Source organism: Pomacea canaliculata, linkage group LG14, assembly GCF_003073045.1.
Source record: "Pomacea canaliculata isolate SZHN2017 linkage group LG14, ASM307304v1, whole genome shotgun sequence".
Classification (NCBI taxonomy): domain Eukaryota; kingdom Metazoa; phylum Mollusca; class Gastropoda; order Architaenioglossa; family Ampullariidae; genus Pomacea; species Pomacea canaliculata.
Window position 1 is genome coordinate 16,945,490 of NC_037603.1, and position 19,101 is coordinate 16,964,590.

General features: G+C 41.2%; 1 protein-coding gene across 2 annotated transcripts in view; it reads right to left on the minus strand.

Moving 5' to 3' along the window:
* Nucleotides 1-1,293: 1,293 nt before the first annotated feature.
* Nucleotides 1,294-19,101, minus strand: part of LOC112554850 (myosin-VIIa-like) — a 183,678-nt gene continuing 165,870 nt past the window's right edge. Inside the window, exons 45-48 of one of the 2 annotated variants that reach the window (XM_025222903.1) lie at nt 15,913-16,029; nt 12,235-12,318; nt 3,516-3,635; nt 1,294-2,533 (exon numbers count right to left, since the gene is read on the minus strand). In XM_025222903.1, coding sequence (XP_025078688.1) covers nt 2,456-2,533; nt 3,516-3,635; nt 12,235-12,318; nt 15,913-16,029 — 399 coding nt within the window. In that variant the 3' untranslated portion in view covers nt 1,294-2,455. Of the gene's footprint in view, nt 2,534-3,515; nt 3,636-12,234; nt 12,319-15,912; nt 19,097-19,101 lie in introns of those variants that run through there. The other variant, XR_003097330.1, reaches the window with a different exon arrangement.

Here is a 19,101-nt window from a genome sequence, read left to right on the forward strand (position 1 = left end):
ATGTAAGGCACAATGATATCAAAATAGGTTGTCAGCATAGCTGAAAACAAAATGAACCAGTGTTACACGATGGAATAAGAACCGCAGGTATGCAGGAGAGGGAGAGCTAAACAAATCCACCAGTAGTCATCTTTATTTGCCAGAAATTCAGCTTTGGAATTAAAACAGGGATTCCCCCTTACCTATTAGGCTGAATGGGGTATGTCAGTGTTGGTCGTGGAGGTATCTTTTGGTCCATGATCTACATCCTCCTTTAGTTCCTCTGCATGCTGGATTGTCTGTGGCTTTACGCCTTTTTTCTCTTTGAATGGACGGATGAGATCGAAGTTTTCATTGGCTAATGGTCTCTATATCCTGCCACTTCTTTGACTGAGGTAATTTGTAGCATTCACTTCAAACAATTGTTGCCCATCCAAGTAGTGCTTTGTAAATACTTTTTTCAATGATGTAATGCTTCAGTCTTGCTTTAACTTCTTTGCTTGGATGCCTTGAACAATTGATTATATTTAGATCTATAGTCATTAACACAAAACCCGGAGCTCCCTTTTGCTCTGGTTGACGATAGCTTTCTTGTACATCTTATTCTTTATGCTGACCACCACCTGACTTTTATCCCTACTGCATTTTTCCTGAGAGAGATTGGCTATTGTGGCATTTTGTGTTGTTGTGTCACATCATGTTTTGTTCCTTTCTTTGACTGTGATTTCATCTTCCTGTGCAGCTCACTGAGCTCATTTTATTGACACGGAAGCCTATTATACAAGTGCACTCTTATTATTGTAAAGTGCTTCGAGTCCATCTGATACTGGAGAAAGGTGTTCTAGAAATGTGCTTATTATTTTAACTAAGATGTAATTTGATTTGTGTCCAGTATTAAAACATCTGACATCGTGACATCCAGAGCAGACTGAGCAAAGGCAGGGGCATCTTTTGTAGCCTACGCAACATGTGGAAGTCGACACAGTACAGCATCAATACCAAGCTGAGACTTTACCAGAGTCTGGTCATGTCCACTCTACTGTATGGCTCGGAGTGCTGGCGAATGACTGACAGCGACCTCAACAAACTGTCAGTCTTCCACACCAAAAGCCTGGGCATCTTCTGGCCAAGGACAATCTCCAACGAAGAACTACTTGCCCAGTGCGGGCAGGAGAGTATGGCCACCATCCTGTTGAAGAAGCGATGGCGCTGGATTGGTCACGTCCTCCGAGGCGGGAGCAACTCCATCATAAAAACTGCCTTACACTGGACTCCAGAAGGAAAACGCAAGCGAGGTCGGCCCAAGATCACCTGGCGCCGAACTGTGGAGGCAGACATGAAGACCCTAAACCTCAGCTGGGGTACTGTGGGGAGTCTAGCCCAGGACAGGCAAAAGTGGAGGACCTTTGTCGCGACCGGCATAACGGGAACTAACTAACTAATAAAAACATCTAAAGGTATTGTCCACATACATAAGGCAGCTATCACCTATTTCATTTAAGAGACGAGAAAATCTTACATCATATAAAGTTAAGGAATGCATCATGGTTGGCATTTACACATATAAAAATTGTACGTCATTAAAAAAAAAAAAGAATATATCTTAAGAGCAGCAAGAACATATTGGTAAGTTTTATGTACTATACTGTTGCCATCATGTTATGCCCTGTTTTATTCTGTATTAGTTTTAGCACAACCTTTGATCATTCTGCGCAATACATAAAATAAAATTAGGAATGTCTTCACAAAAATAGGTCTAATTCCTTCATTGTACTGAATGTGTGCATCACAACTACATAAAATCCATTGTCAAATCCATGTTAATTAAAAAATATGAAGTATTAAACAGTCAATAACATTTTAAGTGTTTCCTTACTAACAAAACGGAAGTCAGTATATTCTTTCCACACATATCCAAAACATTTATGGTGTGTGCTTAAATGGAATGTACTTTTAATAGTAGAAGAAAAGAAATTAACCTTGTATGAACATCACCATTAGCATACCTAAAACCTAGAAAAATATGTTACCACCTCTGCCTGCTATAGACTCAATGGTAAAAAAAATGTAAGTTTCTCCAAATATGAAATCTGGCTGTTTAATAAAATCTTCAAGAGACAGTTTTCACTGAACTATACTTTACAACATGGTATGTAACTAACATGACCACTGATTTCCCTGAAATATTTTTATCTCAGATTTATTAATGCTTTGCAGAAATATATAAAAATCAAGTGTAAGACAGTTAGTTATATGGTACAACTAATGCAATATTTAAGAAAGCAGATCACAGATGTTCTTCCAAATTCAAAGCATTCATTTATCTATGGATCATCTTAGGAACTGGCCTGGTGGCTGTGAACTGTGAATGCTAAGTGCTGTCTTGGGCATCCAACTGTGTGGCAAACAGAAAAGTGCTTTACATGAGCACATACTAAGCTGAAGAGAAGAATGGCTCCCAGAAGATGTGGACGTGCTACTGGTACTTTTGGCGGTTCATGTTGGTAAGCATGAGGCTGATATAGGACGTTAGAAGGTCATCCATTTTGTAACCCTGAAAAATATTTCCAAACATACTTTTGCTTAACATATGGACATAACGGACGTTCTCCCTCTGCGCTGCTAAGCAGTGGAACTCTCTTCCACATCACATTCACCACTCAGACTCAAAGGCTACATTCAAATGCTCTAAGAAAACATATCTCTTCACAAAGGACTATCCCTGAATTACTTAACTTCCTGGTAATATTATGTTATGCTAACCATAATGTAATGACTTCATCTTACAGTTTATAGTATCTACATCCCTTCATCCATTGCTTTACGTTGCTCTTCACTGATCTGCGCAGAAAGTGCGATCTGTCTTGGTTGTGATGCTGCATAAGTTCACATTATTATTATTTTTATCACTGTGTTCAGTAATTTAGCTGTCTGAAGATTATGGTTTAAACCCCATACTCATAGACTTGAAGGTTACTCAAATCATTATATGAACTGTAATTTTTTGGTGGCCGACCTATCCCATTCCAATAACTTACTCCCATGCTGAGCAAATATGATGAACATTGTCCATAATTTAGCTCACCAGCAGCAAACAGATTTTGGTTTCTAGATATAAACAGGACAGCTATAATCGTACAGAACTGTTTGTGTCTGGTACAAACTATTTTTGTTAAATTCATAATCTGTAAGTAGATGCAACCAAATCAGAACTGAATACCACCAATGATAATTTTTTTCATTGCACATTTTCTTTACAAATGAATGTAAGGTAATATTTTTGATCGAGGAATGAATACATTTGACTTGTTGCGTTGTTTGCTATTTAGCATTTGTTAAAGTTGTGTTTCCTACTTTAAGGTTAGGATCTGAACAATCAATACTTGTCAGAGAGTCTCATGAACTGGGAGTTTGACTGTTGGGTTAACTTAACCAGCTATCCAAGCTACAGCAATTTTACCAAATGGGTAAATTGCCATGAATGTGAGCCTAGAGAAATATACTACCCCACACACAATGATAATCTCAAATCATACCAATGATGTCTCACAAAGAAGCTTGCTTCCACGAACAAGATTTCCAATGGTCATATGGAAATATGTGTTGCCACTGCTCCAGTTAGAAATTTTTGTGAATGGATGTGTAGCAAGTATTTCCTAGAACAAATATTTCAAAAATTACACACTAAAGAAATTCGTCAACCTTTGGTTCTGACATTTAGTCTTAAGATTACAGAGAAACCTTGTATATTAACCAAAGAAATAAACAGATGACACTTCTGGGGGCTATGGAAGCTTTTCCCAACCTGAAAATGATAATAAATGCACATGAACACGAGCGAAACATGGACAGCATACAAGGGACAGGAAAACAAATAAATAGCATATGAACTATAAAAGAATAAACAACCATACTAAATGAAGAATAAAATCATATACAGAAAAGACAATGAGGAAAATAACAAGAACAAGAGCTGAGAGTAACATGACCAGGGCTTCTGCTAAGGCTAAATTCTTAGGGGTCCCAGGGACCCCTTCTTCAGATTTCTAAGGGGTCCCAGGCTAACTCTAAGGCAGACCTGGGCAAACGCCGGCCCGCCTCCTGTCTCTGACCGGCCCGCCCACCAGTAAATATACTATATATACAGTATTGGGTAAAACTGAGTTAACTATATTAGTCCGGCCCTCTAGAACCATCCCAGTTTCTCATCCGGCCCTCTAGAACCATCCCAGTTTCTCATCCGGCCCCTTGGGAAAATTAATTGCCCACCCCTGCTCTAAGGGGTCCCTTTACAATATGAAAAAAAAACCCCAACAACAAATCAACATACTTTGTTCAACTGCCTTTCAGGCACACAAAGCACTGTAAGGTCTAGTCAGAAACGGCGAGATTTCTGTGCCATGAAGTCTGCGCAAGCATCTGTGATGAGCTTATGCTCACTGTGCTTGGGGTGCTCGCTTTCTTTACGTTTCTGAGACAATGATTTTAACCACGCTGTCAACGACATCTTTGAAATAAGTTAATGGAACTCTTCCCGGTAAGGGAAAAAAAACCTCAGTGCAAGGGAAGTTACTCTCGCCTTGTAGCAGACGACAACAATAGACTGGGCTACGATGTCAGACACTACACTTACCCAATTTTGTATCTGTTCTTTGCCCAAATTTGAAGGGGTCCCCTTGGACCCCACTGACGAAAATTAAAGGGGTCCTCCAAACTTTTAATGCGCAATTTTTTGCGTAAGCAGAAGCCCTGTCATGATATTGCAAAAAGGAAGGGTGAGAAAAAGGACTAACATTATGGGAAAGGTGGTTAGGAGTAATGTGAGGTGTGTTTTCAGTGCACGTTTAAAGGATTCAAGAGTGCAGAATTTTATGAAGGTTTACATACCAAAGTAGCCCTTCATTGTTCATATGCCACCTATTTGCCTACAGATAAATGCCCGATCAAAGAGCATAGCCAATGCTGGAGAGGAAAAAGTCAGCAAGAGTGTGCTACTCTGGTCAGGAAAGCATGACTGAGAAACCGCCTTGTAACGTTTTGTATGAAGAGTGCAGTTATGAATGCGAGCATGAGTGTACATCTACATGTAACTACACTCAGGGCACTCTTCTACCCTTTTTTACACAAAAAGGTCCGGCCAACATTTAACACATTTAATTAAAAAAAAAAAAACAAACGATGAAATGAAAAAAGAAGTTCTGTCTTCTCTCCGTATCTATCTATCTATTCCTCTTCGTGCATCAGGTTGCACATAAGGCCTCAACCAGAGTCCGCCACCGATGTCGATCGGCTGAAACCCGCTCTAGGTGACCCCATGTCCAGCCCTTTCCCTTCATCTCCCTTTCCACTGTTCTTCTCCAAGTTTCCTTTGGGCGGCCTCGTTTTCTTCGGCCGTCTGGAGTCCATCGTAGGGCGACTGGAGAGGTCTGCTGTCTGCTGGCGGAGCACATGTCCCATCCATCGCCAACGCCTTCGTTGAACCTGCGTGGTGATGGACTCAGTTTCAGTTCTTCGGTGGAGTTCTTCGTTGGTGATGGTGTTTGGCCAAAAGATGTTAAGTATGCGCCTGAGGCATCTGTTTTGGAAGACGTCAAGCTTGTTACTAATGGTTTTGGTCATCTTCCAAGATTCTGATCCGTAAAGGAGGGTGCTTATCACATTTGACTTGAAGATTCTCAGCTTGATCTTCTGGCTGATGTTTTTTGCCTTCCATGTGCACCTGAGTGAGGTGAAGGTCTGGCTGGCTTTCGCCAGTCGGGCTTGAATCTCCACCTCCGCATCCCAAGTGTTTGACATTTTGGACCCAAGATAGGAGAAACTGTCAGCTTCCTCAATCTCTTCTCCATTTAGTTTGATGCTGTCTTGGACTCTGGCGTTCACTCTCATACTTTTCGTTTTCTTTGTGCTGACCTTCAAGCCAAGGTTTCCAGCTGTTTCTGAGAAGGCCTTTGTTTTTTCCTGCATGTCTTGGTGGCGGTGTGACAGAAGGGCAATGTCATCAGCAAAGTCTAAGTCTTCCAGCGCTGTTGTTGCTGTCATAGTCATGGTCCATCTGATCCCTCTCCTCTCACTGTCGGTGGAAGTCTTCATGATCCAGTCCATGGCCAGGATGAAGAGGAACGGCGACAGAATGCAGCCCTGCTTCACCCTGGTACTGACGCTGAAGGGGTCTGTGAGCTCCGTGTCACAGACAACCTGGGATTTGAAATCGCTGTACAGCATTACAACGACCTGAACAAGTTTTGCAGGGACTCCGTAATGCCTCAGGATCTTCCAAAAGGACTCGCGGTGGATGCTGTCAAAAGCCTTCTCCAGGTCGATGAAATTGATGTACAGCGGTGTGTTCCATTCGTTGCTCTGCTCCAGAATCTGTCGCAGAATGAAGATGTGTTCGGAGCAGGATCGCCCAGGGCGAAATCCTTCTTGCTGTGGTCGGAGGTCTTTCTCAAGAGTTGCCGTCAGTCTTGACAAAACAATCTTGCTGAAGACCTTGCTGGTGAGGGAAAGAAGTGTTATGCCCCTCCAATTATTGCAGTCTCCAAGATCTCCTTTCTTGGGTAACTTGAAGATGAGCCCTGTCTTCCACGCAACAGGGACCTGCCCTGATTCCCAAATTTGCCTGAAGATTTCAGTGAGCTTGGGAGCTGTCACATTTATATCTGCATTCAACATCTCTGCTGTTATTCCATCTGCCCCTGGTCCTTTGCCGCTCTTCATTGTCTTGACTGCTGCTGTCACTTCTTCCAGGCTTGGTGGGTCTGTGCAGATGTCAAGGTCTATAGCTGCTGGCTGGATGTCTACAAGCTGAGGGGGATCTGGTCTGTTCAGAACCGACTCAAAATGTTCCCTCCAGCGCTGTAGTTTTCCTGCCTCTCCCTCGACATTACCGTTCACGTCTTTCACTGGCACATCACTGTTCTTAAACCCGTTGTTTAGTTGTTTGTTTATCTTGTACAGTGTCTTCAGGTCATTTTTACTTGCTGCATTTTCTGCTTCATCTGCCAGTTTCTCTATGTGGTCTCTTTTGTCGGTTCTTGCCATCCTCTTTACCTCTTTGTTTAGTTTTGTATATCTTTGTCCGAGTTGTTCTTTCAGGCGTTCAGATCTGGTGCTGTTGATTCTTTGTTTGGCTGACTTTCTCTCTTCTATCTTCTTCCATGTCTCTTCTCTGATCCACTGTTCTTTCTTTTTCCGTTGGAAGCCCAGTGGGACCCCGGGGTATGCTTGCCTAGCAAGCATTGTAAGAATAGGGTCCCTGCAATCCAGCCAGGCATGTCATAAGAGGCGACTAAGGTGGACACCTCACCTAGAGGTAAAATAGGTTGTGGTAGGGCTAACAACCCCACCATGTAAAAAAAATCATGTTACAGAAGCTTTTCTCCGTAGAAAGTTAATAATTCCCAAGGCATTTGACACTCCAATAGACAATCAGGTAATCCGGTACGAACAGTCAGATGATTTGGTGTCCCCACACACTGTTAGTACAGAAGTCCGTCAAACCAACGATCACAGAGTTATATCCAAGGCATGGGTGTTCCCCCCCTGTGGGACCCCGGGGTATGCTTGCCTAGCAAGCATTGTAAGAATAGGGTCCCTGCCATCCAGCCAGGCATGTCGTAAGAGGCGACTAAGGTGGACACCTCACCTAGAGGTAAATTAGGTTGTGGTAGGGCTAACAACCCCACCATGTAAAAAAAAGTATGTTACAGAAACTAAAACCAGAGAACTCGTCACAGATGGCGGAGGTAATGAAGCACACCAGGGGACTGGACTAATGACGGACGACAGCCAAACCCAAAAGGGAGCTGGCGCCCCGACAGTGGATTTACTGAAGCCGAGGCAAAAGTTGAGGGTGGGGTGCTGGAACGTCCAGACCTTGTACCAGACTGGCAGGATGCTCCAACTAGTCAAGGAGTTTGACAACTACAATTTGGACATCCTGGGAGTCAGTGAGGTCAGATGGACCGGCACGGGAAAGAGGAGACTAGCGTCAGGACATACCATCTTGTTCTCAGGAAGATCAGACGCTCAGCACTCTGAAGGAGTAGCTCTACTCCTCAACAAGAAAACGGAAAAGACACTGCTGGAATGGAAGCCTTATGGACCTAGGCTTTTGAGAGCAAGATTCCATTCAAAGTACACCAAGCTGACAGTGCTAGCCTGCTATGCACCAACAAATGACTCTGAGGCAAAGACAAGGATGCTTTTTACGATCAGCTCCAAGCAGCCTCAGAGAGCGTTCCAGCCCATGACATGTTGCTCATCATCGGCGATCTCAATGCCAAGGTGGGAAGTGACAACACCTGCAGGGAGCATGTCATGGGCAAACATGGAATCGGAACCATCAATGACAACGGAGAGAGACTGGCAGACTTTTGTGAAGAAAACAACCTACTGATTGGTGGCACACTCTTCCCACACAAAGACATCCACAAGGCAACATGGACATCACCAGATGGGAGCACAAAGAACCAGATAGACCATGTCATCATCAACCGAAAATGGAGGAGCTCACTTCAAGATGTTAGAGCCTACAGAGGAGCAGACGTTGCCAGTGACCACACTCTTGTGATAGCCACAGTTTCCCTGAAGCTACGTCGATCACGAGGAAAACAGGCACGTCAGCAGAGAGTGGACGCTGGCAAACTGAAAAATCCAGTCATCAAAAGGGCCTTTGCTATGGAAGTAAAGAACAGGTTCCAAGCACTAGGAGACCAACAAGAGATGACCTTAGACGACTTCAATCGAGTCTTACAGGAATCAGGAGAGAAAATACTGGGCTTCCAACGGAAAAAGAAAGAACAGTGGATCAGAGAAGAGACATGGAAGAAGATAGAAGAGAGAAAGTCAGCCAAACAAAGAATCAACAGCACCAGATCTGAACGCCTGAAAGAACAACTCAGACAAAGATATGCAAAACTAAACAAAGAGGTAAAGAGGATGGCAAGAACCGACAAAAGAGACCACATAGAGAAACTGGCAGATGAAGCAGAAAATGCAGCAAGTAAAAATGACCTGAAGACACTGTACAAGATAAAAACAAACAGCTAAACAAACGGGTTTAAGAACAGTGATGTGCCAGTGAAAGACGTGAACGGTAATGTCATCGAGGGAGAGGCAGAAAAACTTCAGCGCTGGAAGGAACATTTTGAGTCGGTTCTGAACAGACCAGATCCCCCTCAGCTTGCAGACATCCAGCCAGCAGCTATAGACCTTGACATCTGCACAGACCCACCAAGCCTGGAAGAAGTGATAGCAGCAGTCAAGACAATGAAGAGCGGCAAAGCACCAGGGGCAGATGGAATAACAGCAGAGATGTTGAAAGCAGATATAGATGTGACAGCTCCCAAGCTGACTGAAATCTTCAAGCAAGTTTGGGAATCAGGGCAGCTTCCTGTTGCTTGGAAGACAGGGCTCATCTTCAAGTTACCCAAGAAAGGAGATCTTGGAGACTGCAATAATTGGAGGGGCATAACACTTCTTTCCCTCACCAGCAAGGTCTTCAGCAAGATTGTTTTGTCAAGACTGACGGCAACTCTTGAGAAAGACCTCTGACCACAGCAAGCAGGATTTCGTCCTGGGCGATCCTGCTCCGAACACATCTTCATTCTGCGACAGATTCTGGAGCAGAGCAACGAATGGAACACACCGCTGTACATCAATTTCATCGACCTGGAGAAGGCTTTTGACAGCATCCACCGCGAGTCCTTTTGGAAGATCCTGAGGCATTACGGAGTCCCTGCAAAACTTGTTCAGGTCATTGCAATGCTGTACAGCGATTTCAAATCCCAGGTTGTTTGTGACACAGAGCTCACAGACCCCTTCAACGTCAGTACCGGGGTGAAGCAGGGCTGCATTCTGTCGCCGTTCCTCTTCATCCTGGCCATGGACTGGATCATGAAGACTTCCACCGACAGTGAGAGGAGAGGGATCAGATGGACCATGACTATGACAGCAACAACGCTGGAAGACTTGGACTTTGCTGATGACATTGCCCTGCTGTCACACCGCCACCAAGACATGCATGAAAAAACAAAGGCCTTCTCAGAAACAGCTGGAAACCTTGGCTTGAAGGTCAGCACAAAGAAAACGAAAAGTATGAGAGTGAACGCCAGAGTCCAAGACAGCATCAAACTAAATGGAGAAGAGATTGAGGAAGCTGACAGTTTCTCCTATCTTGGGTCCAAAATGTCAAACACCGGGGATGCGGAGGTGGAGATTCGAGCCCGACTGGCGAAAGCCAGCCAGGCCTTCGCCTCACTCAGGAGCACATGGAAGGCAAAAAACATCAGCCAGAAGATCAAACTGAGAATCTTCAAGTCAAATGTGATCAGCACCCTCCTTTACGGATCAGAATCCTGGAAGATGACCAAAACCATCAGTAACAAGCTTGACGTCTTCCAAAACAGATGCCTCAGGCGCATACTTAACATCTTTTGGCCAAATACCATCAGCAACGAAGAACTCCACCGAAGAACTGAAACGGAGTCCATCACCACGCAGGTTCAACGAAGGCGTTGGCGATGGATTGGACATGTGCTCCGCCAGCAGACAGCAGACCTTTCCAGAGTCGCCCTACGATGGACTCCAGACGGCCGAAGAAAACGAGGCCGCCCAAAGGAAACTTGGAGAAGAACAGTGGAAAGGGAGATGAAAGGAAAGGGCTGGACATGGGGTCACCTAGAGCGGGTTTCAGCCGATCGACATCGGTGGCGGACTCTGGTTGAGGCCTTATGTGCAACCTGATGCACGAAGAGGAATAGATAGATAGATGGGTGTTCCCACGGACTGTTGACCGGTGGTTTATATCCAAGGCAGCATGCTATTAACACAGTGGTGCACTGAGGCTGATGTTCAGCTGGTTACATATCTAAGTGAATCCCACGGGGCTTATGTCCAAGACGGGTTATCTTCAAGCGTATCCCAAATGGGTGAAACATTAACACAGAAGATCATAAAATATTTGAAATCCAAGGCAACACAACTGTGGTTCACAACTTTGTAGGTCAACTTTGTTATGGGTAATTTCCCAGTAAAAGCATTGGACCATCACTACCCTTCGGTACCTGTTGATTCAGCACTACCCAAGGTCTGGAACTAAGAAAATTAAGGGTTCAAATGACTGGAGACTTGGCAGACAGCAAACATGTGAGCTGCATCATAGCAAGAGAAGGTTAATGAAATGGGTGAAAAGAATCAGTTTATTCAATAACACCACTAAGAACATAAAAAAATACAAGGAAAAAGGGGTAGTATGTTAAAGAAAAGGGTGTTGTGGCCAAAGTCTACCATTAAACCAGAACCTAGAAAGCCCCCAAAACAAAACCTTAAATTGGATAATAAAGCTCTACCATCTTTAAAAATGGAAAAAAAATAGCTGCCAAAAGGATGGATCTAACTAAACAAGAAAAAAAAAATCAGCTGTAAAAAATTTCTGGCAGGGTACCTTGGTGGCCAAGACATGTAATTAAAACATGTACAATAGTAAAAGGTGCCTTGGAACCAGGGGCACACTGGTGGTGGTGGTGGGGTTGCCTAGTAAAAGAGTGGGAAATTTCAGACCTCTAGTATACTAGGAAGTTGGTGAGAAATCAATTACAAAATTCCAACCAGACAGAAGGACGCAGTGTGTTAAAAGAGTGTAAAAAAATAGCGATCACTGACACTTCTGACATGTATCTGCATGCTTTCTTCAGAAGCAAAAGGCTAAGTGACTGGTGTGTGTTAAGTGCACGCACACCTCCTTGTGAATTCAGGGCATGTGACTCAGCTAGCTGTTCCAAAGGAATGATAGTAGTCAGAGAGGGGGGCGCCTTTGTGCGTGCCTTACATATGTTCAAATTTCATGGTATGTGTGCTGTCTGTATGTAGATTTTGGATCTATTCACTTCTGCTCTTTAAACTTAAGCATTACAAAGAAAAAGAAAAGGATTTAAGGTGTTTGTGCAGTTAATCAAATCTTATGGTCTCCTAACAGGATTTTTCTTTAATAAACACTTATCACTCCAGTACCAAGTTACTATGCTGATCAAAAGACAAACTTGCCTGAAAAACATGGTATTTTTTGGTAGATTTCAAAAAGTAGTATGACAGTACCAAAGTAAATGTGAGGTGTCTAGAATTTTACACAAAATTTAAAGGTAAGAGTCCTTAATGAATAATGAATAGAAAAAAAAACACTGAAAATTTACAGGTGACAAAATATATACTATATAAATCTAATGAGACTACATTTTACAAGTCCATGACCAATACCTTGTTCTGGGGATGTATTAAGTTCACACCATTCTTGTTGATGGCAATAAGCAGGATTTCTGGATAGTTAGGCTCTGTTGTTTGCTACCAAAAAAAAATATATATTTGGGATTAGTGGTTGCTAAAAACAAAGATATATATAGAAAATGATCAATACTATGTAGCTAGTGCACCCCTCTGTGGAGCAGAAGGTCACACAGGGTTGAGGTCTGTTTGGACCTGTGATCAAAATACTTCCCATATCCACCCATTAGTTGCCCGGTAGAAATTGGTATCTGACATCACAAAGGTAAAGGCAATGGAAAAGGGTTGGACCATGTACTTTACATGTTGTAAACCACATATGTTCACTGTTTAACAGCCACTAAGCTATAAGATTCTTTACCATTCTTTTACTAGTTCTGATAGGCAAGACTGCAAAAACTTGGGAAATTGTTTCAACAAAAAATATCATTACACATGGACATAGGTAGCCATGTGTCTACTAGTCTGCATCGCTATTTAGACATGCATTCATGAACGGACTTGAGTCGTGTGCACCGCGATTGTGTCTGATATTCACTGAATGATTTAGTATTTAGTATAGATTCTACCTCACTACGACTTTCTTACCATTATCCTTTTGATGCTGTGTTCATGCTCAAGGGCAGTATTTTCTTTTTTCTACCTTGTATTTGTGCTCGTTGCATTGTCTCTGTATAACTGTTAATAAGTTTGGTCTGTGTTTGTTTTTTTGCTTCAATCTGTATTTTGAAGTGACTTGTTTTGACAAACTGTCCATGCTGTGTTTTGATTTCTTTGCTGGCATCTGCCATGATTATGTCGCTGAGCTGCTCTTCCCTTATGTCCCAGCTAGACAACTCTGCTTCCCGTCTGATGATCATCTATCACCAAAACATCATATGGCCACATGATTTTTAGTTATTGTGCAGCCAATTAATGGAACTCTCTCCCTTTCCATATCTGCCACCTACCCCCTATTGAATTCTTTAAACATGCACCGAAAACACACCTCTTCCGTAAAAATTACTCCTAACACCCTTTCCCATAATGCTAGTCCTTTTTCACACCTTTCCCTGCTCCTCTTCCTTTTGCAATATCACGTTACTCTCAGCTCTTGTTCTTGTTATTTGGTTTCTCTTTGTCTTTTCTGTATTTGATTTTATTCTTCCTTTAGTACTGTTGCTGTTTATTCTTTAATAGTTTATATGCTATTTTATTTCCTGTCCCTTGTATGCTGTCCATGTTTCATTCTTGTTCTTAAGTGCTAAGACCATACTCCTTAGGAGTGTAAGTATGCGCTTTACAAATTTTGCATTTATTATTATTATTTTGTGAAACGCATTGAGTTAACTCTGTGAGAAAGGCATTATATAAATCTGCTTTTAATAATATTTTTTATACTGCGTGGTTTGAGATGCGTTTGATGAGTTGGTGCCACCACAGCCTGTAGAAGGAGGAGGCATAGAATAATGGACTGGGACAGGGCCCTCAGAAGAGACCAATGTCATGTTCGTCTGAATAGATACATAGGCTGACGATCATCAATGGCTGCTGAGAAGGAAATGGAGCTTACAGTAGAAGATGCTTCTGAGGAGTCACCACTATGTGACTGGGAGCATCGGCGTAAGAGATGTCAGATTCCATGCATATGCCATGAATGGCTGTCTTTTCGTTCCACTTCGGGCAGTCTCTAGAAGAAGCAACGTGTGACCTGTCACAGTTAGGACATTTGGTGCTTGAAGAATAATCAGCTGCAGCATGGCCTGTATCACCGTAGTGAAAGTAGAGGGCTTGAAATATTGTCTTCTATGTCCCCTCTACCACAAGAAAATTGTCCCAGGACACCTCAAACTTCTTTCTCATGCTCTCTCTCACTTCGTCCTCACTATCTGATGAACCATCCTCTCTTACATGTTTTCCCAGGTTCGATTTTTTTTGGTGTCATATTAGAATGGGTTGGGGCTTTATTTTTCCCACCCACCATGGAGTCCAAGGGGATGCAACCGAGAGGTACTACTTACAGCATTTCCAGTAGTGTTGCACCTAGGATACATAATATACTCTAGCCTTTTAAGTATGAAGACCAGATTGATCCCAGCCGCATCTTTCTAGCAAAGCTAGGGCAATACATGCCCAGCCCAACCTTCTGTCTAGAAGTCCGGGCCAAAGAGGTGTTTGTATGATGGGCTGCAATCCATCAGGAATCTCAACCTCCAGGATCTCACTTTCCCCCGACATAGGTTGCCCTGCCAGAAAATGCAGGGGGCCTAAAGGAGGCCACAGAGAAAAACTATGTCAAAGGAAAGGCATGATGAGAAAAAGAAGGCAGGAGAGAGACCAGTGAAGACAGAAGAAAAGAAAGATGAAACTGTAGTGTAACAGGGAGATGTTTTTTTAGAAAAAGAATATAGATGAAATGGTCAGGTAAGGGAGAAAAAGGAAAAGTATAAGACAAAGGGGTGGGCCAGCTTAGTCACCCAGCCAGAGGTTGGGTGCTCACCCCCAGCATGAGAAACAGGGCCCACAGGGGCTTGTAATGTGGAAACATTTGTCATGTCTGAAAATCTTGGTAGTTTCCTAACATATGCTTAAACATCTACCTCTGTCTATATCACTCACTTTCTCTGGATCAATCATTACAATTCCAAGTCTGTAAAGGATCCTTGGAGTAATTTTTGACACTTCATTGTGTTCAGAATTATATTTACTCTGTCCCAGTCCATTTTTCTCAAACTGTGTAGGATTAGCCCTATTAGAATCTCTCTGTAGCTTCCATCAAGCAGCCCATGTCGACATTTGTATTGTCTAGGCTTCACTATTTTAACGGTGTTAATCTCTCTGAACACCTGCTCAGAACAATGATGTTCCTATTGTATTCTGCAAGCATAAAGTTGATCATGTCACACGGCTTCTGCAGTATCTGCACTGGATGCCAGTTTATCTATCTGTGTCACCCTACAAGCCCAGCAAGTCAATTTGTTTTGCCCATGCTGGTTTTCTCACTGTCCCACATATTAGACTGGAGAGTTTCAGCCATTCTCTTTCACTGGTCCCAGTATCTGGAATACACTGCATCTGCCTTTTCATACAGTGGACACTTTTTGAAAACACCTAGTGTAATTGGTTCCCCCTATTACTTTCTCCACCTTCTGTTTGTATAATTGCTTGAATGTGATGCCCTTCTCTGTCATATGGCATCACTACCTACTGTCCTTTACATCTTGTAAAGCACACTGAGATCGACTCCATGTGGGGAAATGCTTTATAAATCCTATAATTATTATTAAATTTTGTAACAAGTGACACAACATTAAATAATAGCCTGTGATTTGGGTTATTTCTTACATAATGTCAAATTTACTTAAAGTCAGTTCATGGTTTATGGCTAATGAATGCAATTAAATATATACACTTAGCAGCATTTAAAAAAAAAAAAAAACTAAACTAGGGAGCGGAGAGATTTTGTGATTAGGAATCAATATTCTTAACTTAATTCTTGCAACAGTTTTTTTTTAATGAGAGACGGTAAAAAGCATGATAGAGTAACTGCCAGGGAGATATGTTTTTAAGAACATCAACATCCTATTCTCTTTTTCTTGACTACGCACTGTTGTCTCCTACAACACAAGTCACTTAAAAACAAAAAAATTAAGAAAAAAGGTGAAGTTTTACTACCTTGACCTCAAAGAAAGCAGAACCAAAAGTAGGCCACCTGTAGATAATCTTCAGGAAGTCAACTTTAGCATCATCGCAACTTTTACCTGCATCTCTATTGAATGCTGCAATAATCACCTACACAAACACATGCAAATACATCCAGAACACATGCATGCATGCGCAAACACACATACACACACTATACATGTCAAGTACTTCAGAGCCAGAGTTACAGATTTAAAATAAAAACCCATAAAAAACCATAAGAAACCACAAGATTTGACAAATCTTAAAAAAAAAGAAAAATAACCACACAAAAAGCAAAAATATGACATATGCAAGAATGGCTTAATTTTCCAACTTGTTGCTTCTGTTTTATGTTCAAGAATATTTGTTCAGATTTTATGTTATCTAGCCCATATCAACATAAACTATCACAACAACAAGCAGCCTTAAGAAGTTTAAGGTTTATAATACTTGGATAGAAATTTCAGGTCTTTTTCTGGACATTTCCAGCATCAATTTTAAGTTTTCCAGCCAGTAATCCACTTCAGCAGTGATCGTAACTATATTCTGAACATTCAATTAACACTTTAATAATAATTTTAAAAAATATCTGAGGACAGAATTTTTCTGAATCTTTAGACTTTAAGAATTTTTCTGGCTCTTTAGACTTCACAACTAGGTCTAGCCAACACCTTTTTAGTTAAGCTGACCAAGTATACTCCTCCTATTTTTCAAGAAAGTTGTGAAGCAAACATTTTTATCAACTGAAGAAAAATTTAACAAGAGATAAAGGGCATGCAACTGCTTGAGAAGAGTGTAAAAAAAAAAAAAAAATCTTAAAATTTCCATGTTAGGTGAAAGGACATAACTAAATGAATTTTCCAAAATCTGATAGACCAGCGAGTCATTTAAGCAAACTCCTCAGCTTTTCTACTAACTGGAATTGGTATTTGGATTTTGGTGACTTTTCTGATTTTCCCTGACCTTGGGAAGGGGACTGTAATATGTGAATTCAAAAATTTATTTGGGGAGCATGTGCCTTCCTGGCTGTGATTACATTTTATTATAATATTTATTATTTATAATTATTATGTTGGCTTAAAATAAACAACTAAAAAAAAAAAAAACCAAAACAAAACAAAAACTGCCTTTATGGCTGATATGCTATAAACAGCAAGTAAGGTTTAGATACTGAACAAGCTCTTATTACAGGAATTATTCAAAGAGCTGACTTGTCAAGTATGTACGTACACAGAGTTCAACTAAAATATATTCAGGGCAACCAGCAGAAAAAGACACATGAAGCTGAATTTGTCAGGAAATACTTACAATTCTAAGTAGTAGAACATATTATCAGAGTGAAGAAAAAGAAGCAAAGACAATTTGTGGGGAGAAGGCAAGGGTAAGTAAGGAAGTAAGGTAGAAGACACAATAAAAGGAAAAGTCTGTTGATCAGGCCAGATCATGTACAGAAAAGGGGGGGGGGGGAAATTGGTGTTTTAAGCCGTGTCAGCAACTAAGGCTATATTACGGCAAGCAGCCAGCCCTGTAAACAGATGCCACGTGCAGAGAAAGAACAGCGTGCCCGAGACGAGAAATGAACTCAGGGCAGCCAACCTTCACTGTACTGGTGACAGGCGCTAACCGTTGCGCCACCGGACTGCTTCATGTACAGAAAACATTGAAATGAGCTAAACTTATTAGAGTTCATAAAGACAGCAGAGAGCAAGAAGCTCAAATCTTGAGCTTGTGTGCATAAATTAATAATATACCAGAACCACTCTTGATACATCATTAATTTTTTTTGTTTGCAAATTAAAAAGAACATTGATGTAAAAAAACAGACTTTCCACAAATATTTCTCTAGACAGTGTTTCTCTTTTCTTTATATTTGTAGATTTAAATGAGCTTGTCTCTAAGTCTTCATTTGCCATTTGCACTAAATAAGGCTTATTCAAATTGGATGATTTCTAATGATTTCTTATGGTTTTTAAACAAACCACCCCCCCACACACACACATTGCTATCCTGAGCTTTATTGATAAGATCAATTCATTATTATCTAAGATCAAAATGTGGAGGTAGCTATTATTTATATTAAAAAGCTTTAAACTGTTAACTTGGAAAATGTGCGAGTAAGAAAGAGAAAGAAAATGAGAATAAAATGATTCTGCATTGCTTCCAATAAGTGAAATTTATGAGACTTGTAAAGCATACTGATCCCATAAAAACAACTCAAGGCACTTGGCTTGGAAAGTCATTTCAAATGAGACAGTCTTAAGCAGCTAGTTGAAAACACTTAAAGACCTACCCAACCTGTGACACATATGCTCAAAGTCCTTTTTTATCACTTGTTAATACATTGAACATGAGATCAAAAGGAAAAACATGAATCTTGAGAAATTAAATAAAAATGATTTCTTCAATTGTTCATGTTAGACAACACTACTGAGTAGCTGCCTGAGCACCTGAAGTTATACTGATAAATGTACTTCAAATTCAACTTTTCAAAGCACAGTATTATAGCTTTGACCAGCAACACAGTAAGTTGCTAGTAATATGCACACAGTAAAGGATAAGGAATATTGGCAACAGTGTTTCAAAAAATATTTCCCTAATTTTACATTTAAAAAAATTGTGCAGGCAAAAAGTCTCTTTTTATCTAATTGTTATTTATGCCAATGATCGTATGAGTAACTATGCCCACATAAATGTGCAAATTAGTCCCAATTGTAAATTTTCACACTTGAGGCTTTTGTGACAGTACATAAGTTAACAAACATAAATTGTAATTGTCATCTGCAGCTTGCAAAATCTTATCAACATCAACGATGCTTACCATGTGGTATTGTGAAATCGTTCTTCATCATCTGCTTTCTGAGTATATTGTATTTTGAATTTCTGAACCTTTACAATCAGTGGGAGTGAGATTTTCCATAACTTTGAAGAAATTGCTAAATTTAAAATTAGATAATAAATAAACTGCTGTGTTTCAGACACTGAAGTTTACAGAATCTGTTTATTATCTTGGACCAATAAGGCAGGTCTTCAAAAAGGCAGCCTGGTGGGTGGGGGCGGGAGAGGTGTAAAGGAAGAGTGTTCTCAGCCAAAGAATCAGCACATGAAGGTTTGCTGGCCAGCAGGGACTGTTGAGTCACAGTGTATCACCTGCTGAGTGAAGTGGGTAAGATGAAGTCTGAA